The sequence below is a fragment of the Vipera ursinii genome (genome assembly GCF_947247035.1).
Source record: "Vipera ursinii genome assembly, chromosome: 15".
In the NCBI taxonomy this organism is placed as follows: domain Eukaryota; kingdom Metazoa; phylum Chordata; class Lepidosauria; order Squamata; family Viperidae; genus Vipera; species Vipera ursinii.
Window position 1 is genome coordinate 4,630,097 of NC_139528.1, and position 25,154 is coordinate 4,655,250.

Below are 25,154 nucleotides of genomic sequence, written 5' to 3' on the forward strand. Positions count from 1 at the left end.
CCTGGTGGGACTCGAACCTGCACTAATTGCAGGCAAGCTGGTGTTACTTAAGGAGGCATTAGCCCACTGCTCCACCAAGGCTCTATTGCTATAATAATAATAATTTATTTATTTTTTTTTATTTTAATTCCATTTATATCCCGCCCTTCTCCGAAGACTCAGGGCGGCTTACAAGCTTAGCAGTAGCATTAGCAATAATAATAATAATAATAATAGTAATAATAGTAATAATAATAATAATAATAAAGTTGGAAGGGACCTTGGAGGTCATCTAGTCCAACCCCCTGTTCATCTTAATAGGGATCTGGCGCTCAGATCGAAGGCTCCGATGTTCAGCGAGTTTTTTGTGTTGTTTTTTTGTTTTGTTTTGTTTTGTTTTTAATTTTCGACCGGGAAAAGTCCACACGACGAACGTTTACTAGAAGCAATTCAAAAGGCGCCTTGGCGTCATAGACGCGGCTTTGGAAACTTGGTGAGAAGTCTTACATTTTATTTCCTTCCCCGTCACGAATAAATTCGCTCCCTTTGGCAAACCGGCGAGCGCCAGTCCTTGCGTTGCGTTTTGCGGCGGCGGCGGGCAAGGCGGCGTCGAAGGATGGGCGAAGACTTTTTTTTTTTTTAGGTCGGGGTAGAAAATGAGATTTTTCTCTCCTCGACAGACAGGAAGTTCTCGACTTCCAGCTCCAGTTGAGTCCCAAGTTTTCCGCTGCTAAGCCCAGAGATGGCTGAGTGCCCCGTTTTGCGACCTTTTTCCCACCAGGGCTGTTGGGGATGAAGCGAATGATGCCATCGTTAAGCCAAAGAGGGAAAGAGAAGGGGGAAAGAGGCGGAAGGGATGAAAGAGGAAAGGGGGATGGACACAAGGGAGAATGGAGGGAGGGAAAGAGAAGAAAAATGCCCAGAGGAAAAAAGGAAGGGAAGGGAAAGACGCGGAGAAAGAAAAATGAAGGGGAAGAGGGAAGGCAGGAGAGGAAAAGAAGGAAGGAAAAGACGCAGAAAGAGAAGGAAAAGAGAGGGAAGGAGGGAAATGACGAAAGGAAGGAAAGAGCACAGAGAAGAAAAAGGGAAGGAAGGGTGGGAACAGGAAGACACTTCCAAGCCGAGGCCCCCATTTCCTTGGCTAGGGCTCCTGACGCCCGATCCTCTGACCCTGCCCTCCCCAGGCTTCCGGGCACGGGTGCGAAAGCTGCGTCCTCCCAACATCTGCGCAGAGCAGTGGCCTTCCGTGGCGCCGCCTCACCTGGAGGAGCTTCCCCCCCTTTCTGTCCTCCTCTCTGCTCTCTGTTCTCTTCCTTTCTTTTCTCTTTCTCTTTCTTCTCTCTTCACTCCCTCTCTCCTCTCCTCCTTTCTCTTCTCTTTCTTTTTCCTCTCTCCATTCCCTCTCTCTTCTCTCTTCTCTTTCTTTTTTCTCTCTTCACTCCCTCTCTCCTCTTCTCTCTTCACTCCCTCTCCTCTCCTCTCTTTCTTTTTCCTCTCTCCTTTCCCTCTCTTCTCTCCTCTCTTCTCTTTCTTTTTTCTCTCTTCACTCCCTCTCTCTTCTCTTTTTTCTCTCTTCACTCCCTCTCTCCTCTTCTCTCTTCACTCCCTCCTCTCCTCCTTTCTCTTCTCTTTCTTTTTCCTCTCTCCTTTGTCTCTCTCCTCTTTCTCTTTCTTTTTTCTCTCTTCACTCCCTCTCCTCTTCTCTCTTCACTCCCTCCTCTCCTCCTCTCCTCCTTTCTCTTCTCTTTTTTCCTCTCTCCTTTCTCTCTCTCTTCTCTTTCTCTCTTCACTCCTCTCTCTCTCCTCTCCTCCTTTCTCTTCTCTTTCTTTTTCCTCTCCTTTCTCTCTCTTCTCTCTTTCTTTTTTCTCTCCTCTCTCTTCTCCTCTCTCTTTCTCGTCTCTCCTCTTTTTCTCTCCTCTCTCTCTCCTTCTCTCTCCTTTCTCTCCCTCCCTCAAATTCCTTTCGGCCGGAGTCATCTTTCCTTCTCCGGCCCAAGACGGCTTTACGTGAATTTCTTTACGATTGCCAAACAGCCACTTGAGGCCGGAGCGCAGCCAACCTCTGGCAAAACAGCTGCGTTCCCGCCGGGCCTCAAGCTCTAACGTGGCTTGGATAGATTCGGATCTTGCTCTCCCTTTCGTGCAAACGGCCCGTGCAGACAGTCCTCAGCTTACAGCAGTTCATTTAGCGACCGTTCAAAGTTGCGACGGCACTGGGAAAAAAAGCCACGTTTGACCATTTTTCCATACTTCACGCCCGTGGCAGGCTCCCCATGGCCACGCCATCAAAGTTCAGGCGCTTGGCAGCTGACTCATACTTACGACCATCGCAGCGACCCGCGGGGGGGTGGGTCACGTGATCCCCTTTGGGGACTTTCTGGCAAGCCAAGTCAATGGGGAAGCCGGATTCGCTTAACAACCGTGTTGCTAACCGAACAACTGCAGCGATTCACGTCACAAAGGTGGCTAAGAGACGTCGTAGACTGGGGCAGAGCTCACTTAACAAATCTCTCACTCGGCGACCTAAGTTTTGGGCTCGGTTGTGGTCGTAAGCCGAGGACTAGCAGTATTTATTTATTTATTTATTTTTAATCCCACTTATATCCCGCCCTTCTCCGAAGACTCAGGGCGGCTTACAATTTAAGCACAAACCAATGTGCTTAGCAATTTAGAAGGCTGGGCCCAACCTAGGAGAAATCTGGGACACAAAAACAGTTGCTGGCTGGCCTGGACTTTCCGTGCTGCTAGTCCTCAAGTTATGAGCGCAACTGAGAGTCAAATTTCAATTGCTAAGCCAGGTCTGGAGACACACACACCACCCCCCACCATCCCAGATCTCCTCTTCTGCTCTCGAGCAAGGGGGTGGACTAGAAGACCTCCAAGGTCCCAACCCTGTTCTCTGTTTTCCCGGTTAACTGACCCCTCCGTGTATCTAGAAAATGGAATTTCCAGTCCCAAATCTGGGCGTGAAGTTTCCCCCCGCCCCCCCCTGATAATACCCAGGAAAACAGGAGATGAAGGGGGGGGGACTTATTCAATTCCTTTGTTTCTCCTGATCTAATTTGCAAGATTTCTGGATTGATTTATTTATTTTCCCTCCAGTGAGCGCATGGCTCTTTCCTCCAGTGACGCAGGGACCCTTGGCAAATGCTTTCTCTCCAGCCCAGAAAATGCACTCTTTTTCCTGCTGCAAATGCCAAAATCTTGAAGTCATATCGAGGAGAGAGACACATCAGAAGTCAGCCGGCCTTAATCTGCAGGGCGAAGGTCAGCCCAGCCTGAATATTTCTTCCCCTTCACCCTCCCAAAAAAAAAAAAAAAAAAAAAAAGCTCAGCCCAGCCCACCCGGGACTCATCCTGGCCGAAGAGAAAATCAAAAAGCATCTTTTTCCTTGCCAAGGTTTTCCCGTGAAATGGCATTTCTGCAGAAAGACGGTAAGTGCAGGAAATGTGTTTTTGCTTAAAGGCTCCGCGCGTGTGTGTGTACAGAGGTTAGAAAAAAAAAGGTTCTCGACTTACAGCGATTCGGTTACTGACCGAAGTTGCAACAAAAAAGAGACTTGGCCATCCGTTTTTCAGGCTTGCAGCATCCCCATGGATCACATGGATCAAAATTCCGGCGCTTGGCCACTGACTTATAAATATGACGGTCACACGTGATCCCCTTTTGCGACTTCCTGACAAGGAATAATAATAATAATAATAATAATAATAATAATAATAATAATAATAATAATAATAATAATAATAAATAATAATAACAACAACATAGAAATGGGACCTTAGAGGTCATCTAGTCCAACCCCCTGCTCAGGCAGGAAACCCTAGACCAGGGGTAGGCAACCTCGGCTCTTTTATGACTCATGGACTTCAACTCCCAGAATTCCTGAGTCAGCTATGCTGACTCAGGAATTCTGGGAGTTGAAGTCCATGAGTCATAAAAGAGCCGAGGTTGCCTACCCCTGCCCTAGACCATTTCAGGCAAACGGCTGTCCAGTCTCTTCTTAAAAAAGTCGAGGGGGAAGCCAAATTCCACGCTTAACAACCACGTTACTAACAGCAACTGCAGCAATTCCCTTTTAGCAACCATGGTGAAAAAGGTCGTAAAACGGGCCAAAACTCACTCAGCGACGGAAATTTTGGACTCTCAATGTGGTTGTATGTTGGGGACTACTTGCAATCTGGAAGCAACTAGCCGCGCCAGGGACGTGTTTTCAGCTGCTTCCCAGCGTAGTCCACAGCTGGCTGGGCGATCTCCTGGTGGTCTCCTTTCCGCACCTTGAAATTCCGTCCTAGAAGGAAACCACCTTATCGCCAGGGTCATCTGCTCGCCTGGAATATGATCCAAGGGGCTTCTGTCTATAATCCCTGCTCAAATCTTCAGTCCCCCACAATGTTTTTATTTCCTAAGAGGACCCAGCTCGGACTTTTTAGCGTTCTCTCTTAGTTTTTAAGAAGCTTCCTCTAATTTTCTTAGTTTGCTCTCCTCCCCAGCCCGTCAGATAATCTGCAAAATCTAGAATTTGGACGGCATTCAAAGGAAGATTATTTCCTCCCTCTCTCTCTCTCTCTCTCTCTCTCTCTCTCTCTCTCTCTCTCTCTCTCACACACACACACACACACACACACACAAAGACACACACACACACACACAAAACAGCTTCTGCAAATATATCACTTAATCTGACACGCTCAGATAAGGAAAGCTCTCGGACGCAGCTCTGCAGGCTGTGGGCCAACACACATTCCCAAAATTTATGCCGCAGAAATTCATCTGAAGGACGATGGGGGGGAAAGGGTCAGTGAAATTTGGGAGAAAGACTGGAATAACTGCAAGAGAGGGGGTAATTTTGCAGAAAACCTTAACCGGAAGTGAATGCTTGCAAAATTCTCATGGCCTTGCAGTTCTGCAGGGAGGGGGGAGGGAGGGGGGATTAAATGACTCAAACCTGTGTGTGTGTGTGTGTGTGTGTGTGTGTGTGAAAAAGCCCTGCTGTTCCTTAGATGGCTCTGCCCCCCTCCTCCCCCACCCTTCAATCCGAATTCTTTCTGGTGCTGCTGTTAAATAAATCAGCAGCCAGGCTGGGCCCTGTCAAGGCTTAAATCTGTGCGGTCCTTGGAGATCCTCCAGCATCCCTCGGGAATGAGGCAGAAAACCAGAAGCCTCTTTTGCAAAGGAAGGAAACGGTTTGGGGGGAAAAAGACCCAACAAAACAGATTTGGGGCTCAAGATGAATACCAAGTGCCGGTAGTCCTCAGCTTACGACCAGAGCACAGATCAGAATTTCCATTGCTGAGGAAGGCGGTGTTGACTTGTGTCCAATTTTACAACTTGTTTTGCAACAACGGTTAAGCGATCGCTGCATCTGTTAGCCAAATCGCCTGGTCTTTAAGCGAATCCGCTTTATTCCCCGTCAGAAGCTGGCTAGGAAAGTCACAAACGGTGATCCCAGGACACGGCAACTATCACAAACGCACACTGGTTGCCAAGCGCCTGGATTTTGTGCACGCGATTGTGGGTCCGCTCAACACTCCTGAGCACGAAGACCAGTCCAAAGTTAAGTTTTTTCCCATACAGGTAGTCCTTAAGTTACGACCACAATTGAGTCCAAAATATATGTCGCTAAGTGAGACATTTAAGTGAGTTTTGCCCTGTTTTTACGACCTCCCTTTCCGCAGCTCATACGCGAATCATTGCACTTATTAAGCTAATAACAGGGTTGTTAAGTGACTTTGCTTGTCAGAAGGTCGCAAAAACGGATCACGTGACCCCAGGACGCTGCGACCGTCATAAATACGAGTCAGTCGCCAAGCGTCTGAATTTGGATCAGGTGACCATGGGGATCGTAAGCGAAAAACGGTCATAACCCACTTTTTCCAGTGCCGTTGTAACTTCAGACAGTCCCTAAATGAACTGTTGTAAATCGAGGACTACCTATAAGGTTGTAACTGGGAAGAGTTGGCAAACAGGTGGCCGTAACTTGAGGACTACCTGCGTGCAATCTTTCCAGCGCTCATCGCTTGCTTTGACCTCTTAGCCGGGATACAGTTAGTAAGTTCAGAAGTCTAATTATCCTCAGGAGGCAGAGTGCATTTTAGCTGTTAACAACTGTTGCTATGAGAAAGAAAAATATTGAAATACTAAGAACAGGGAGGGGGGAAGATCAGCCACGGGACACGGATGTTTGGCCACGAACTGCAGCTTCCCCACATATATTGACTTTCTCTGAATTGGGAATGAATGTTTCGGAAAGTTGGCAGCACTATAAAGAGAGTTTTTCAACTTAGCAATTTCAAAGTAGGTGGACTTCAACTCCCAGAATTCCCAGCTTGGACGTTGAAGTCCATAAAGCATGCTGCCTGGGGTATTCTGGGAGTTGGAAGTCCGCCCGTCTTAAAGCAGGCTATCTGGGGTATTCTGGGAGTTGAAGTCCGCCCGTCTTAAAGCATGCTGGCTGGGGGATTCTGGGAGTTGAAGTCCGCCCGTCTTAAAGCAGGCTATCTGGGGAATCCTGGGAGTTGAAGTCCACCAGACTGAAAGTTGCTGAGGCTGGGAAACCCCACTTTAAACTTTGCTTTATGATGCTAGAAATTCAGATTGGGTTTTTTTTCCGGAGTGGTGGTGGGGGAAATGTCCTTTGCATGATGCAAAATTTACAGACCCATTTTCAGGAGAGAGAAATCGAAAGTGCCAATCTTTCAGCAGCTGCCAAGGATGAATTCAATGCAAGATTTTGCAACATGGGGGATTTTCAACCAATTCTCCTCTCCCACGTGCTTTAGAGACTATAAGAACTTCCCTGATTCACTCCCCGTCTTGCAGCCTGTAATTTTTTTAAAAAAAATCCCCTTTATTTAGGTAAATGGGTGGGAAAATGGTAAAGGCAAAGGGCTGCCTTCAGCAGAATCAATTCCTCCCCCCCCCTCCTGAAAAAGCTGGATTTAATTTCAGCCTGGCCATCTTGCCAGGTGGCTCAGAATACATTCTTACAACAATTTCATTTAGTGACTGTTCAAAGTTACAACAGCACGTAAAAAAAGGGACTTACGACCGTTTTTCACCCGGCAGCCTATCCAGGGTCACTTGATCAAAATCTGGACAATGAGCAACTGACTCGTATTTACGACGGGCCGCAGTGTCCTTGGAGTCGCGTGATCCCCTTTTGCGGCCTTCTGACAAGTCAAGTCAGATTGGGGAAGCCAGATTCACTTTTCGCAACAGAAATGTTGGGCTTGACTGCGGTCGTAAGTCGAGGACGGCTTGCGTGACTCCCAACACCCATACCCTCCTTGAAATCTTGACACTGTAAATTTTTAGCTGATCCAGCAAAGGCATTTCCTCAAAACAGATTCCTGAGTTTGTTTATTTTCCACTTGGGGTCCATAGGGATGTTACTTTTATATATTCCCCCCCCCCCTTAATGTAGGGATCTTCCAACTTGGCCCTTTTATGACTTGTGGACTTCAACTCCCAGAATTCCTCTGCCAGGCACGCATGCCTGGCTGAGGAATTCTGGGTGTTAAAGTCCACAAGTCATAAAAGGGCCAAATTGGAAGACCCCTGACCTAATGCTTCCAAAGTTGCAAATAGCCACATGTGGAAATGCAATTGGAGGAAAGTCTCTTCCCCTTTTAAAACCCCAAGAATTCTGCCTAGATCCCTTAATTGCCTTTTAATGATTACAACAACCCTGCAGGATCACCCAAGCAAGAATTAAATGTTTAAGCTCTCCACGGCCACCCAAAGCGCGGCTTAAATTTGGAAATCTCTCACTTTTGAACCCGGCGTTTTATTTCTTCCCCAGCACTGAGGACTTAAATGGATAATAACAGAGTACCACTTCTCAAAAAAAAAAAAACCCTTTGAACGCTTGCACAGACACCTGCAAAAAAGGAATTTAGGAGACAAACAAGCATCCGTCGGTCCTGAAACTGCACATTTTTCCGAGGGGCTTTGACTCAACCCTAAAATTCATGGCAGGGGCATTCCTTTTTTGCAAAGTGGGATTCGTTTTTCAACCTGCAGAGCGTTGGAAGGCCGGTGAACAGAGCTACCTTTGAGAAGCATCGCGTTCTCCTCCTGGCTTAGCCAAGAATTGAGGTCTAAGATGGAATATCAAACCGTGGTTAACCCAATTTGGTGTTTAAAGGGTGATTAGAGTAATAAATCTAAGATTTCCCCAAGGGTACATTTCACTTGAACGCTGGAACGACATGCCAGGCAACCATTTGGGATAAGGGATGGTATACGGCCTCCCGTCTTTGTGCGGGGGTGGGTGGGTGGACTAGAAGACCTCTAAGGGTCTCTCCCGGCTCTATGATTCTATGACCTCCTCTCTTTTTTTCATTCCTTTAAAACTCTAAAGTACTAAATATTGGTACTTTGTAGGTAGTTATGTTAAAGGAGAGTTAAAGCACATTATGAATTTGGTTAATTGTATATTATGCATAATTTTTATTTAGAATATGATGATTCTAACTATAATCCTGTATTTAGCTCTGGGAAGGTGGGGGGGGAAGTGGGCGGGTTTGTCGTGGGGGGGATTTGGGGGATATATTGTAAAATCTTGTTTTTGTAAAACTCTTTAATAAAAATAAAAAATAAAACTCTAAATCAGGGGTCTTCAAAACTTGGCCCTTTTATGACTTGTGGACTTCAACTCCCAGAATTCCTCAACCAGCGTGCCTGGCTGAGGAATTCTGGGAGTTGAAGTCCACAAGTCATCAAAGGGCCACGTTTGAAGACCCCTGCTCTAAATCCTGGAACAGAAATACCCTAGGGGACCCACAAAGACAGCAGCCCCGGAAAAACGATTGGGAAAATTCTAGGCTGTGTCTTCACACACATCAGAGTTAAATCATAAACCATGGCTTACGGTTAACTAGGATAGGGACAGTTGGCTTTGCACCCTGTGGGAAGTGAAACTGTCCTGTGCGGTTTGGGTTTAGTCACAGTCCTTGATTCGCAAACCGTGTTTAGTCAAGGGGGAGCGCGCCCCCCCCCTTGAATAAACCACGATTGAACCAACCTTTGAGCACGATTTAGTTTCTCAAGAAAGTTTTCCAAGGTGGAAAGCATCGGCGGGGGGCGGGGCTTGAAGAGGCGGTCCAGATTTTTATCGCAGCCAGCTCGGATTGGCTGGGCTGCGCGCGGGGCGGGGCTTCAGGGGTGGCGAGCGCTGGCCGGCCAAGCTTTTAATCTGTCTGCTCGGAATTGGTCGTGGGAAAGGGGCTCGTTTCCGTGTCCTCCGCTTGCTGGGACCCTCGGCGCCGGGTAGGTCTTTCGAAGGGAACAAATGCGTGCAAATTCGTGTTTTTTCCCTCGTTTTTCTTTCTTTATTCCTCTTTTTTTCTCTCTCTCTCTTCCCCCCCCCAAACAAAAAACCTGGCTTCCTTTGCTCAGGCTCGGATCGTCCGATTTACAGAGTAACAAGAGTGGGAAGGGACCTCAGAGGTCTTCTAGCCCACCCTGCCGCTCAGGCAGGAAACCTGGCAAATGTTTACGTCGGTCTTCCCGATTGATTTTTTATTTATTTATTTATTTACTTATTTTATTGGATTATATTATATACCGCCCTTCTCCCGATTTGGGGCCTGAGAGGTAGAGAAAGCGCTCCCGACGCCTTCACCTTTTCCTAATTCGGGCGCTTCGGACACCCGTTCCCACGTTTCCCGCGGAGCGCGAACGTGTGAACGCGCGAGGAAGAAACGCGTCGGTTCCTCGCCTGCCTGCCTGTCGGGAAGGGAACGAAACGCGCGTTTTGGTTTGGTTTTGTTGCTTCTGGGACGCTTCCCAAAAGTATCCAGGCGGATTTTTTCCCCAGCTTAATTCAAACAATGTGCGATTTAAATTTCTCGGGGGGGGGGGAGCCGGGTGTGTGACAAACCTGGGAGCTCCCCCCCCCACGTGCTAACCATGATTCAAAGTTTGCTCGGGCTGTGGTTTTTTTTTTCCGCGTGTTTTTTTTCTCCGTTCCTGGCGTACTTTCTGTTGTGTTGTAATATATATTTTTTTTACTTGCGATCCGTTTCCGCAAGTTGTTTCTTTCTTTCCAAACGGTTCGGCCTGGGCAGCGCTCCTTAAATGCAAACAAACACACACAGACACACACACACACACAGACACACACACGTTCAGAAAACCGAGAAGCCCCCCCCCCTTGGAAGGCCATCATCCCCTTAGCCAAGTTGAATGAATCTTGGTTTAACCCTGGTTAAGTGGCTTCTTGGAGGAACCGCAGTTACTCCCCTTGCTGCAGAATTGGCCCAGTATAAGGGAGCTGCTGTGGGGGGTCGGTTTTGCGGTGGGAATCCTGGCTTAAAGAGGGTCGTGTGAACCCAGCCGGGTGTTTTGCGAATGGGCCTGGGGCGTTCCCACAAACTCCCCCCTTCTTCCCCCTCCCCCCCTCCGTGTGTCCTTTCCCTGTCAAACAGCGGACAATCGGGGTTACTCCTCCAAATTTTGGGGTGGGGATGGGCTTGCTAGGGGGTTTCAATTTTACCCTTGCAGGAAAGGTCTCCCTTCAAAGTACCCTCTCTGAATAACCCCCCCCCCTTTTTTTTTCCACGGCTCTCGATTACTTGGGTGGTTTGCTTTTCCCAGGATAGACTGCTCCTGGACCTGGAGGCTCCATTAAGGGCTTAAAAAGAGCCATTGGTGGGCTTCTCCTGGTCCTCCCTCTTCCATTCTTTTCCCAAATGATTCAAGCTGGCCTCTTTTTCAAAGCCTTAGATATTATAGGGAGGGGGGTCCTTGTGATGGCTGCGTGTCCCAGTGGGTGCAAGTTGGAAGAGAAAAGTGTGTGTGTGTGTGTGTGTGTGTGTTCGTGTTCTGAATCGGCCTGGTCCAACTTTTTGAACAACACCCCTCTTTTAAATCTTGCTCATCCTGGGAATTGTAGTCTGGCACCCACAGAGGAGAGATCCGATGGGAGAAAATATTCTAAGTTAAAAGTCCAAAATACTGTGTTTTGTGTTTTTTTTTCCTTCCTTCCCTTTCTTACCTATTGCATTTTGCAAAAAATAAAATAAAATGCTTCCCTTTGGCCACCTCCTCCCCTTTCAGCCCCTGAACCAACGTGGGGGCCGATTTTTTTATTTTTATTTTTATTTTCTTTCCTCTGCAGTGCAGGAAGACTCTGGAAAGCTTTAACAGGCGCAACTGTCCAACCTTTTTGAGCGAAAACAATGCTTGTGCTAAAAAGCACAGGGAAAAAAAAAGCAGGCTGTCTAGTTTGCAAGCTGTGCTTTACACCCCTCGCTATATTTGGGACGTGCAAACTGACAGCTCTGCTTTTTTTTTTTTTTTTGGAGGGGGGTGGGATGTTGTGCAGATGCTGTAATGTGGAGCCTTGCGCAACAAGGGTGGAGTCTGCTAAAGCCGCCTCTGATCTCTCCAAACACGGCTGGGCCAAATCGTGTAACACACACACACACACACACTCGCGTGTGAGCGGCTTGACCCTCTTCCCAAGAACACCACGACGTCATGCCTGTGAGTGGGGGGGGGGGCAGGAGGAGAGCACCCCTTCCTCATCTCTCATCCTGCGCTGCCCCCCCCTTCCCAACTCCGTGGTCAACGAGGACCCCTTTCCTTGGCAAACGTTCCCATTCCATGCAGAACATTCCCATTGTGCTTCTGCAAAGCTCTTTCTCTCTTATAATACGGGGGGGGGGCAGCTTTGCAGTTTAAACGCCCCATCCTAGATTAAACTAGCTTGAGTTGCAATTAAGCCAGGCTTGGGGGATTTAACAGAATAACAGAGCTGGTAGGGACCTTGGAGGTCATCTAGTCCAACCCCCTGCTCAAACAGGAGACCTTATACCATTTCAGACAAATGGTTGTCCAGTCTCTTCTTAAAAGCCTCCAGTGATGGAGCACCCACAACCTCTGGTGGCAAGCTGTTCCCCTGGTTAATTGTTCTCCCCGTTAGGAAATTTCTCCTTAGTTCTGGTCTGCTTCTCTCCTTGATTAGTTTCCATCCGTTGTTTCTTGTCTTGCCTTCTGGTGCTTTGGAGAACAGGTTGACCCCCCCTCTTCTTTGTGGCAGCCCCTCAAATATTGGAAGACTTCTATCACGTCGCTTTACTCCTTCTTTTAACTAGACTAGTTAAAGGTAAAGGTTCCCCCGCACACGCGTGCTAGTCGTTTCCGACTCTAGGGGCCGGTGCTCATCTCCGTTTCCAAGCCGAAGAGCCGGCGCTTGTCCGAGGACGTCTCCGTGGTCATGTGGCCGGCATGACTGGACGCCAAAGGCGCACGGAACGCTGTTACCTTCCCACCGGAGCGGTCCCTATTTTTCTACTTGCGTTTTTATGTGCTTTCGAACTGCTAGGTTGGCAGAAGCTGGGACGCGTAACAGGCGCTCACTCTGCTACGCGGCACTCGGGATTCGACCCGCCAAACTGCCGACCTTCTGATCCACAAGCTCAGCGTCCTAACCCACTGAGCCACCACCGCGTCCCTTTAACTAGACTAGGCTTACTTAATTCCTGCATATGTTTCAGCTTATACAGCCTCCTCCTCATTTTTCTTACTCTTCTTTGCATTCTTTGCAGAGGGGTCGATATCTTTTTGTAATATGGCAACCAAAACTGGATGCAGTATTAGTTGAAGATCTTAAAATGATAAGATAACCTTGATTGTCATTTTTTGTTTACTGTCGGCCCACGTTATTAAAAATGAGACTGTCGCTTGCTCTCAAAAGAAAGTGTATATCTGCACACACATAACACACATGTACGCATGCTGTATACACACACACACAGGCACCCACTTGTATATAAATGGATACAGAAATGAGGTGGGTTTGTTTTTTCCAGAGCTGGCCGCGGGTGAGTTTGCAGAAGAGCTGGGCGGATCCGTGCTCAGGACTTAATAGGGATAAGATCTTAAAAGGGGTGGGCTGGATTATCCTTATGTGGCTGCAGGGCTGTAAAACGAGGCGGTTTAAAGCATTAACCAGGTTTAGTTGGCTGACATCCTTACTCTGCAACGAGGAGGGGACAATTTCTTTTAACGCAATCGCCAATTTTGACGCATTTTGATTGTTTTAGTTGAACACCCTCAACGCCGATCCTCGCCAAGAGTTAAGTTCTGCCCGTTGCACAAAGTTTTGATTCTGGTTTGTTCAACCCCAGTTTGTGGCTTAGCGATCAAAACAGCCGTGAATTCCGGGCTTGTCATTTCAAATGCGGACTTTAGGAGGAAGCTGCCGAAACGGGGATTTAGAAAGTCTTTAAAAGTTTTGAGCTAGGGAAATATAATTAAAACCATGTTTAGCTGCGGTCCCGGCTGTGCTCACAGCTTTGGGGGAAAGTCAGCTATGCAAAGTTTTCATGTTGTGTGACTGGTTTTGCTGAGGCGGCCCGGGAGGTTTGTTTAAGACACAAAGTTGTGTATATATTTAGTATAAACATATGCTTCCTGGTTTAGCTCAGAGGCCTCTATTAATCCGTCAGTTGGGGATTATGTAGAATTGTGGTTTGTATATTGGTGGGATGAGGTTTTTAAGAGGAGGGCTTTAAAAAGCTACTTCCCACACTTGGCCAGCATCTAGCCAGAAAGTTCACGATTGAAAAGTTGAGTTGAGCTTTTGCCCGTTCATTCATATACAGGAAGTCCTCAACTTACGACCGACTTATGAATTGGGACCAGAATTTCCATGGCTAAGCAAGGTTGTTTAAGATGGTTATGTGAATTGCGACCTGATTTTACAACCTTGCTTTTTTGCCACTGTTGCTAAGCAAATCATATTGCCGTTGTTAAATGAACCAGGTGGTCCTTAAGTGAATCTGCTTTTCCCCATTGCTTGTTAGAAGCTGAAAAAGGCGATCACAGCCGTCATAAATTACAGGGCAGTTGCCAAGTCGCTGGATTTTGATCACCTGACTATGGGGAATGCTGCAAATGGTCGTAAGTGGGAGGACCGGTTGCAGGTCACTTGTTTTGGTGCCATTGTAACCCCGAGCAGTTGCTAAACGAATGTTGGGGACGGCCATTTAGAACAATTAACCAGTGAAATAACTTGCCACCAGCAGCTGTGGCTGCTCCAACACTGGAAGTTTTTAAGAAGAGACCGGACAGCCGTTTGTCTGAAATGGTGTAGGGTTTCCTGCTTGAGTAGTGGGTTGGACTAGATGACCTCCAAGGTCCCTTCCAACTTATTTGCAACATCCTGGGGTCACATGGCCCCGATTTTTGAGGTTCTGGTTTCCAGACAAAAAAGCCCATTGGGTAGAATGGATTCACTTAACAAAAACCCACAAGAAATGCAAACACACACCCCCCCAAAAAAAACCAGGCCTGGTGACATGGTGATCCACTTAATGACTGCAGTGACTTAATGACCATAATTCCTGGCTTAATTACGGCCGTAATTCGAGGTCTGCCTATATAGAGCCTTGGTGGAGCAGTGGGCTAACGCCTCCTTAAGTAACACCAGCTACCTGCAATTAGTGCAGGTTCGAGTCCCACCAGGCTCAAGGTTGACTCAGCCTTCCATCCTTCCGAGGTCGGTAAAATGAGGACCCAGATTGTTGGGGGCAATTAAGCTGACTTTGTAATAATGCCGCTTGGGGTGTGTGTGTGTGAAAGCCCTAACAAGCAGGCATATACATAGAATGAAGGCTACTGCTAAGCTTGTAAGCCGCCCTGAGTCTTCGGAGAAGGGCGGGATATAAACGGAATTAAAATTAAAAAAATAAAAAATAAATAACAGCAGTGGAAAAAACCCGTCTCTTTGCTCTCCATCTGTAAGGCCGTAACCTGGGTCAGATCAGGAAGACTGAGTTGGTTTTGCTGTAAAAACTTTGGGTGTGCCTCCGAATCACACGGCAAGGGCTAGAAAGATTAACCTGGCACGCTGGTGGGGTTGGCAGAGCGCCTGGGCTGGTTCCAGTTTGGCCCGGATTCCTGGTTACGGCTTCTTGGGAACTGGAGAGCGGCATCCTTTGCTTTCTTAAGCAAGAAATCATTGTTCCGTGGCCGCAAATAAACGGTTCTAATCTGAATATTGGCTGTGGGGGAGAGGTCAGAGAAGAAGGGAGTGAGGAAATAGAGAGGGATGGGAGGAAGGAGATTGGCGAGAGGGAGGGAAGGTGGGAGGGCAGGAAGGAATAGAAAGAGTTGGACGGAAATAAGGAAAATGGGAGAAGGAGGGAAGGAGGGGAAAAAGGGAGGGAGGGAAGGAAGGAAAGAAGAGAAGGAAGGAAAGATTAAAGGAAGGGGAAAAAAGATGGAAGGAAGGAGAGAAGAGAACAAGGGAGGGAGGGAGGGAAGGAAAGGAGAAGAAGAGAAAGAAGGAAAAATAAAGATGGAAAGGAGAGAAGGAAGGAAGATAAAGGAAATAATAAAGATGGAAGGAAGGAGAGGAGAAGGGAGAGAAGGAAGGAAAGAAGATATAAAAGGAAGGAAAGAAGATTAAAGGAAGGGGAAAAAAGATGGAAGGAAGGAGAGAAGAGAACAAGGGAGGGAGGGAAGGAAAGGAGGAGAAGGAAGGAAAGAAGATTAAAGGAAGGGGAAAAAAGATGGAAGGAAGGAGAGAGGAGAAAAAGGGAGGGAGTGAAGGAAAGGAGGAGAAGGAAGGAAAGAAGATTAAAGGAAGGGGAAAAAGATGGAAGGAAGAAGAGAAGAGAAGAAGGGAGGAAGGGAAGGAAAGGAGAAGAAGAGAAGGAAGGGAAGAAGATTAAAGGAAGGGGGAAAAAGATGGAAGGAAGGAGAGAAGAGAACAAGGGAAGGAGGGAAGGAAAGGAGGAGAAGAGAAGGAAGGAAAGAAGATTAAAGGAAGGAAGAAAATAAAGAGGGAAGGAAGGAAAGGAGAAGAGAAAAAAGAAGGAAAAAGAAAGAGGGAAAGGAGAGAACGAAGGAAGATAAAGGAAATAAAGATGGAAGAAGGGAGAGAAGGAAGGAAAGAAAGAAGATATAAAAGGAAGGGAAAAAAGATGGAAGGGAGAGAAGGTGAGAAGAAGAGATAAAAGGAAGGAAGCAGTAAAGATGGATGGGCGGAAGGATGGTAAGTAAGAGGAAAGGAGAGAAGGAAGGAAGATAAAGGGGGAAAAATAAAAGATGGGAGGAAGGAAAGAGGATGAGAGGGGAGGGAAGGCTGGTTGGGGAATTCTGGGAATTGAAAACCACCCATCTTAAGGTGGCCAAAAATTGAGAAAAATTGGTGTTGGGCAAGCAGAACACGGTGGCTTAGGACGCTGAGCTTGTCGATCAGACGGTCGGCAGTTTGGCGGGTCGAATCCCGAGTGCCGCGTAGCAGAGTGAGCGCCTGTTACTCGTCCCAGCTTCTGCCAACCTAGCAGTTCGAAAGCACGTAAAAATGCAAGTAGAAAAATAGGGACCACTCCGGTGGGAAGGTAACAGCGTTCCGTGCGCCTTTGGCGTCTAGTCATGCCGACCACATGACCACGGAGACGTCCTCGGACAAGCGCTGGCTCTTTGGCTTTGAAACGGAGATGAGCACCGGCCCCTAGAGTCGGAAACGACTAGCACGCGTGTGCGGGGGAACCTTTACCTTTACAGAACTGCAGAAGTGACCAGCTGGACCCGGGCTGGGGCCCTTTGCACATGCCCAGTAAATGCAGCCCTGGGCCCCAGCCTCCCCCAGGAGAATAATGGGAGGGTGCATCCTGTTGGTGCTGAGCAGCAAGGTTATAATGATAATTTCAGCCATGGTGGCTTTCAAACCTGGGCCTTATTAGGTGAAGGAAAGGCCTCTTCTTCAGGAAACAAGAGAAGGCTTTAATTACCTTTAATTAAAAGGTTTAATTAAAAGCTTCCGTGAACTTTTAACCTAAAAGCACAGGGGTCACTAGCTTCTGTTTGTGTACAAACAACAGACCACATACACACACACACACACACACACACACACACACACACACAGACACGTACGTACGTGTATACAGGTAGTCCTCGACTTTACAACAGTTCATTCAATGACCGTTCCAAGTTAACGGTGCCGGATAAAGTGACTTATGATCCGTTTTTCACATTTAACAACTCTTGCAGCGTGTGTGTGTGTGTGTGTGTGTGTGTACGCATATCTTTACATATAAAAAGGAAAAGTAATCAAAAGGAAAGGTTGAAGCGCAAGAGGTAGAAAGAAGTAACTTTTGATCTGATTTACAGCAGTTAGAACTGATTATGAGTACTTTGTCCTTAACTTTTACAACACAGATCTCTTGTGTTGTTGTTGTTTTGTAATCTATGCTGTCTAGTCATCAAAATCGTAAATCATAAGTCCAATAAGGGCTTGGCAGTCAGCAATCAGTCAGTAGATGATTGTTTTCCATCAAACGGGCCAGCTGAGGGGATTTAACAGAATAACAGAGTTGGAAGGGACCCTAGAGGGTCATCTAGTCCAACCCCCTGCTCGGGCAGGAAACCCCTAGACCAGGGGTAGGCAACCTCGGCTCTTTTATGACTCATGGACTTCAACTCCCAGAATTCCTGAGCCATGCTAGCTCAGGAATTCTGGGAGTTGAAGTCCATGAGTCATAAAAGAGCCGAGGTTGCCTACTTCTGCCCTAGACCATTTCAGACAAATGGTTGTCCAGTCTCTTCTTTAACAACTTCCAGCAAACTGGAAGCAGTGTTGGGGAACCTTTGCCCTTTTTAATATTTTAGATACTAGCAATCCAGGCAGACTCCTTCCAACAAGCCTGCGAGGCGGGCTAAGGGGCAAGGGATGTTGTGAAGGATGGTGGCCGCCCTGGACCACCCAGGAAGTTTCAGAGCTGAGTCAACCCTAATGATAATTCCAGAAAAACAAAACCCGTAATTATCTCGGTTAACAGATGGGTTAAGAACTTAACGCAGCTTAAATCGAGCAAGGGGAGGTGGGGGGTGGAGAAATGGGACTGGACAGGTCACCTGAAGGTTTTTATAGCCGAGTACAAAACAATCATTGTTTTTGTTATTCCTCTGGGTTGCTATAATTTGCAGCAAAAATACAGGTAGTCCTCGACTTACGACCGTTTGTTTAACAGCGACCGTTCCAAGTTGCAGCGGCGCTGAAAAAAAATTGCTTCTCGGGACTGGTTCTCGGGCTTGTGACCGTTGCAGCACCTGCGATTATCATCTGTGACCTTCCCAGCTGGCTTCTGACAGACGAAGCCAGCAAGGAAAATGGCCAGTTGCACTCCTGTGATGCCTCGCTTAACGACCACAATGAAAAAAAAAGATAAAAATTGGCTGCATGATTTATCTATTTGTTTACTTAATGGGACGCGGTGGCTCAGTGGGTTAGGACGCTGAGCTTGTCGATCAGAAGGTCGGCAGTTTGGCGGGTCGAATCCCGAGTGCCGCGTAGCAGAGTGAGCGCCTGTTACGCGTCCCAGCTTCTGCCAACCTAGCAGTTCGAAAGCACGTAAAAATGCAAGTAGAAAAATAGGGACCGCTACGGTGGGAAGGTAACAGCGTTCCGTGCGCCTTTGGCGTCTAGTCATGCCGGCCACATGACCACGGAGACGTCCTCGGACAAGCGTGGCTCTTCGGCTTTGAAACGGAGATGAGCACCGGCCCCTAGAGTCAGAAATGACTAGCACGCACGTGCGGGGGAAGCTTTACCTTTACTTAATGGGATGCCTTATTTAATGACTGGGCTGTTTTAACGACCAATTTCCCTTCCCCCTGGGGTGCTCGCAAATTGAGCTTTCAGAAACAGATCATTTTAATTTCGTTTTTTTCCCCAGTTCCCCTTATGTGGATGGGACTCGGCTGAAATCCTGCCAGGTTCACTTTCCTTTTGAACACGAGAACAGGCGTGATTGATCCGCAGAAGATCAGAATGATGCTCACACGTTCCTGCTGAGCACTTGGGATCTACAAGGCGAGGGCATCTTCAAAGCCTGACACCAAAGGGGGGGGGATCCACGGAAGACCCTCTGTGCTGAGCAGATTTGGGGGAATCGGTCTTCCCGAGGTCAGCTTGCTCTCATTTTTACTTTATTTATTTATATCCTGCCTTTATTGTTTTTACAAATGAGTCAAGGTGGCAAAACTATCCAGCACACCGTCCTCCTCCTCCTCCTCCTATTTTACCCACAACAACAGCCCTGTGAGGTGAGTTGGGCTGAGAAAGAGTGACTGGCCCAAAGTCACCCAGCTGGCTTTCATGCCTAAGGCGGGACTAGAATTCCCAGTCTCCTGGTGATTGGCCTAAGAAATCACCCAGTCTGCTTTCATGCCTAAGATGGCACTAGAATTCACCCTCTCCTGGTGATTCGCCCCCAATCACCCAGCTGGCTTTCATGCCTAAGGCGGGACTAGAATTCCCAGTCCCCTGGTGATTGATCCAAAGTCACCTGGATGGTTTTAATGTCTATAAGTGGGACTAGAATTCACCCTCCTGGTGATTCGCCCCCAATCACCCAGCTGGCTTTCATGCCTGAGGCGGGACTAGAATTCCCAGTCTCCTGGTGATTGATCCAAAGTCACCTGGATGGTTTTAATGTGGGACTAGAATTCACCCTCCTGGTGATTCGCCCCCAATCACCCAGCTGGCTTTCATGCCTGAGGCGGGACTAGAATTCCCAGTCTCCTGGTGATTGATCCAAAGTCACCTGGATGGTTTTAATGTGGGACTAGAATTCACCCTCTGCGGGTGATTCACCCTCAATCACCCAGCTGGCTTTCATGCCTAAGGCGGGACTAGAACTCACCGTCTCCTGGTTTCTAGCTTGGAACCTTAACCGTGAAACCCAAACGTGGAGGAGACCAGTCGGGACCGATATTGCTCGCCTTTGCACGTCCCACCGCCCACTCGATGTGCTTCGGAAGGTCCAACCTGACCCCATTGAACCCTCAATTCCTTCTCTTCCCCCTTTCTAGTCTTGGGCAAGATGGCCACCACCAAAGTGCCCATCTACCTGAAGCGAGGAAGCCGGCGCGGGAAAAAGGAGAAGCTGCGCGACATCCTCTCCTCCGAGATGATCAGCCCTCCGCTGGGAGATTTCCGGCACACCATCCATATCGGGAGTCAGGGGGAGAACGACATGTTCGGAGACATTTCTTTCCTTCAAGGCAAGTTCCATCTCCTGCCCGGGTCGGAGAAGCTGGACGCCGACGGGAAGAGACGCTACGTGGTGCCGTTCGAGTTCGCGCGGACTTCGACCATCTCGGGATACGAGCCCCTCTCCTTGGACATCCCTTCGCCGCTGCTCAAGAACGCCATCTCCCTGCCGCTCATCGGCGGCCTGCAGGCGCTGACCTTGCCTGCCGCCCAAGCCCCACCCAAGCCGCCCCGTCTTCACTTGGATGACAGAGACCATGCCGCTCCGCTGACGGAGGCCCAGGCTCGACCTCTGGCCAACAACGGTTGGGCTTCGGAAGCCCTGGAGGAGCCCAAGCCCCCTGCCCCTCTGAACGGCTTTGCCGAGGGGAAGAGAAGAGACGAGCCCTTCCTGTCCCACGCCGGGTCCTTGCTCTCCCTTCACGTCGATTTGGGACCCTCCATCTTGGATGACGTTCTGGGAGTGATGGAGAAGCACCAGACTTTGGAGGTGGCCGGGCAGGAGATTCCGACATGAGGCTTTGGCCTGCCGAAAGGACTCCTCAAACAAGGCCATTTGTAGAAGAAGGGTGTTGTTGTTGTTGTTGTTGTTCTTTGGGCTCTGTGAAGTGGAAGTTGAGGACCTGTGGGTACATCTGAGGAGGGGTGCAACTTAGGAACGGCACCCTTGCTCCCAACCTCTCCGTTCAACTTAACTTTTGCGCATCGCAGCTCCTGGTGTTGAGATTTCTACCCTGGGCAACCGCCTTCTGCTAAACAGCTTTCTTGCCCTCCTACAGCATTGGTGTGCTGGAAGAGGAGGAGGAGGAAGAGGAGCATGGGAGATGTAGTTCCACCAGGCCTGGAAACATGTTCCTTCTTGATCACTGAGGGGGTGCAAGTATGAATGGTGGGCTTTCCATTAGCTAACTTTGAGGCTTCGTGGATCACTACGCCTTGATGCTGAGGCTTCCACCTTTTGCAACAGCCTTCGGCTAAAGCGCTCTCTTGCCCTCCTTCAGGCTTGCTGGAGGAGGAGGAGGAGGAGCATGGGAGATGTAGTCTGCCGTTCCACCAGGCCTGGAAACACGTTCCTTCTTCCTCACTAGCCTACGCTAACTCAACTTGCATCAAAAATTCCAAATTATTGACATATCGCCCTTGACTAAAGGAAGAAGGCGGACCGGGGCAAACAGAATTGGAGCAGCCAATACTTGTGTTTGATTGTACTTTTCTTTTGTGCAACGGGGTAGGTGGGAATTAGGTTAGGGTTGGCTTAGTTGCCATGGGTTGTTAATCTGCCTTGGAAACACCCCTGCGCGGGTGTGACGTACCAAGAGGCCGTCTGTGTTGCAACGCAAACAAAAGTCAGAATGGGGCTAAATTTCAGCTGTTTTGATAAGAACGAAGGGCCACATCACTCAGTTGGGGTAGTAGAGGAAGGCTCGGGTTTCACAATGCACAAAGCCAAAAAAATGTAGCTTGCACAATTTCTGGCTGCACAGCATCCAAGGATGCCTAACAGATGCTCCCAATTTTCCAAGCGTCCCCTTGGGCCTGCCAAATTGTGAATTTTTGACGGGAAACGATGTAATCCTTGGCAAAGCCACAATCTTCCCCGTATGTCTGAATTAAGTACAAGCGGATCGTAGGCGGTCTCTTTGTGCCAAGGCAAGATTTCTGCTGAAATTGGGGGTGATTGTTGCACCCCAGGTCAGAAAAACACCACTTTTCTCTGGATACGGACGAGATGACACTAAAATGGACAGTTGGGGGGCGTTCCCGTTTATTTTCTCGCGTCTTTTATTTCCTCCGCTCCCAAGAGCTTGGCGAACGGGTTTTATCCTACATCTGCCTCCATGTCCAGGATAGCCTAGAACGATTTGTGGAGCGTGTTTTCCAGAGTAGCACAAATAATCCCTCCTTCAGCCAACAAAGGGACACTTTGTCCCTTAGTGGGTGTCTTCACACTCCTTTTATCCTGTCCATCTGTTGTTGTGAAAGCTGTTTTCGCTCAGAGATCACCCATCTCCCTCGCGTAAGGCTGCCAGTCCTTGCGAGATGCAGAGAGGCTGTGTGTTGATATTTGAAATCCTGCTATCTCAGCCCGTGTCTAACGGCTGGGAAAATAATTCAACAGGGCCTCTTAAATCGGTCCCGAGATTTATTGTGATCTTCCTGCGGTGCCTAATCCAGGCTCTCCAACGTTGCCCAACAGCGCGGTCTGCTGACTTTGCTTTCAAACCCCAAAGCAAAATTCTCCTAATTTGGAAAGGGCAAAGCTGCTCTGTATCCACGTTTCGAAATTTATTTGGGGGTGGGGGGAAAGGAGCATTGGTGATTTTAATGTTCCCAATTAATTTCTGGGCGCCCTCTTTTTCTTTTTCAGCCCCCGCTGTTTCCCCTAGGGCAGCTGGTGTATTGTTCGGTTGGGGAGAAAAAAAAGGATAAAAACGCAGCAACGGTTGTGTGTTGCCACAGTCACACATCTATAGTTTTTTTTCCCAAGCTGTCACGGACGGGACTGGTTTCGCTTTCCTTGTTTTTCAGTTTTATAAAAAAAAATTAGCAAAAGGGGAGTTTCGCAAAGCTATCCTCTGCTTAAGCCAGGAGCGGCTTTAGACCAGTTTAGCTCGAGTTTGAATGAATTATGGTTTGTTTAATCACCGACGGGCTGCAATTAGTGGCACTCCGTCGTGTCTTCATTTTGCCATTTGCAACGGTTGAGTCTGTGCCACCCAGAGCCAAAATCGGCTGCAGTTTAGCACGGCGGCGTGTGAAGGCAGCCTTTCCACCTTGCCTGAAATAATCTTGGGAGGAAAGAGTTCCACCGTTCGTCTCTTGCTATCTGAAGAAGTTTTTCTCTGGGTCTCCTAATTTTTTCTTTTCATTTCACGTCCCGGATGGGCCAAACCAGGGTGGAGTTTGGCAACCTTTTGGCTCCAGAGCACCAGGCGTTTCAATTTATGTTTTGCGTTTCGATGGTTGAATAAAGTCCCTGAACCGGGATTACTACACGGATCAAAATCCGTGTTTGAATTTTTTTTTTCTTTTGTTGCCGGTCATTTTTGTACTGCCTGATGCCTTGAGTTTCCTTTCCCCGTGTGTCTCCTCAGCATAAATCCTTCTATTAATTAGCTGATTAGCTTATTATTTTGGCATAGCTAAGCACCAGCTTCAGGCCCCACTGGGATGGTGGGAGGACGCCTGGGTGGGGAGCTTCGTGAGCCGCTGATCAACGAGCGCTTTACCACACCTGGTCGCAGACATTTTGTGAGTGTGCCCACAGGCAGGCTTTTCAAATTGCAAGCATACCTTCTAGTTTCTCTTTTGAGTAATTTCCACGAATTTTAATTTACTCCTCTCCACCTTAACCTTCACACCCAAGACTCAAGACCTGCCCAGTATGTGCCCAGTTCTCTTCCCAGCCCAGCCACAAACGAAGCGGGGTGTCTCCACCACGCCTCTGCCTTTTATTTTATTTTATTTATTTATTTTGCAAATTCCAGCAAAATCGTCGGGGCGCCATTGCCACATGATAGAAGGGGAAAAAGCAACCCAGAAGCTGCTTAAGATGCCAAAATAGCACCAGCAGCGAAACGGTTTCTGCCTCCCCAATTTTTCCAAGAAAAGTGGCTAGAGGCACATTCTAAGTTGGTTTGGTGAAGGAATCTTTCTGGATTTTTGTAATATTTGCGTCAATTTAGAAAGTTGCAGATTGTGGGCGTGCAAACTGGGTATAAAAAGAATGCAATCATACAATCACTGTTATTCATCTGTTCTTTTTCCTTCTCTGCAAGGCGCACACAACCTTTTCTGTCACGCATTTACACTACACGAAGCCCTCCTATCGCATCCAGTCTGGTTCAATGGTTCTTGAAGTTGGCAACCTTAAGCTGCATGGACTTCAATTCCCAGGTGTTTCCAGCTGGACGTCAAGCTCCCAGAATTCCCCAGCCAGTGGAATTCTGGGAATTGAAGTCCACCCATCTGGAAAATTTGAAGTTGGAGCAACGCTGATCTAGTCCAACTCCTGTTTAAGGTACAAGTGTTTGAATTTAGCATAGTCTGTGTGAACCCAACCGTTGTAGGTTGAAAATCTTGGTTTATGGTATGGTGTTTTTTTTTTTGCAATAAACAATAGTTAAATTCTGGCTTAGCAGATTGTGTACATATTTAAATTTAGTTTCAACTTTAGGAATGGTGACTATACTAATAGCTATTAGATACGATAGCTATTGGTTTATAAAACAGTTGGCCACTGTTTTTGCTGCTAGTACTATGAAGTACATTGTGCCGACATGCCTGTCATGAGGTGTTCTTTTTTTAATTTGATTTATATCCTGCCATTCTACTCCATTAATCACTAACAGATCTTGTAAAAAGTTAATAAAAGCATAAATTAAAATGGAAGTGGTAAAACGAGCTGTGCAAATGCGGTGTGCTTTTGTTTTGGGGTGATGATTGTTGTGGGTGCTGCTTTTTTTGTAAAAGAAAAAGGTGCCGGAACTCACACATGTTATACAACCCGCCTTGCCTACCCTACAAGGTTCCATCCAAAAAAGGTGCCGGAACTCTGTTCTGAGCATTCTATGAGAAAAAAAGCCCTGGTTGTGGGTAGACAAGTGAGTGATTTGGGGCTGAAGGCCCCAACAGCATTTCTTACCATTCAAGTAGAGCCAGCCCTGTGCGGCAGCAGCCAAAAAAGCTAATACAATCCTGGGTTGTATAAACAGCCGCATAGAATCAAGATCATGCAAAGTATTAGTAAGGTAAAGGTAAAGGTTCCCCCGCACACGCGTGCTAGTCGTTTCCGACTCTAGGGGCCGGTGCTCATCTCCGTTTCAAAGCCGAAGAGCCGGCGCTTGTCCGAGGACTTCTCCGTGGTCATGTGGCCGGCATGACTGGACGCCAAAGGCGCACGGAACGCTGTTACCTTCCCACCGTAGCGGTCCCTATTTTCCTACTTGCATTTTTACGTGCTTTCGAACTGCTAGGTTGGCAGAAGCTGGGACGAGTAACAGGCGCTCACTCTGTTACGCGGCACTCGGGATTCGACCCGCCAAACTGCCGACCTTCTGATCGACAAGCTCAGCGTCCTAACCCACTGAGCCACCGCATTAGTATTAGTATTAGTATTAGTACCGCTTTATAAAACCCTAATGAGACCACGCC

At 47.9% G+C, this 25,154-nt stretch overlaps 1 protein-coding gene across 1 annotated transcript; it reads left to right on the plus strand.

Annotated features, from left to right (window-relative positions):
- Window positions 1-9,152: 9,152 nt before the first annotated feature.
- On the plus strand, window positions 9,153-24,404 carry CDC42EP2 (CDC42 effector protein 2). The gene is made up of 3 exons (XM_083374036.1): window positions 9,153-9,253; window positions 18,682-18,911; window positions 19,820-24,404. Exon 3 carries the CDS (start codon window positions 19,831-19,833, stop codon window positions 20,515-20,517), a length of 687 nt encoding a protein of 228 aa, XP_083230162.1. The 5' UTR covers window positions 9,153-9,253; window positions 18,682-18,911; window positions 19,820-19,830; the 3' UTR covers window positions 20,518-24,404.
- Window positions 24,405-25,154: the final 750 nt, after the last annotated feature.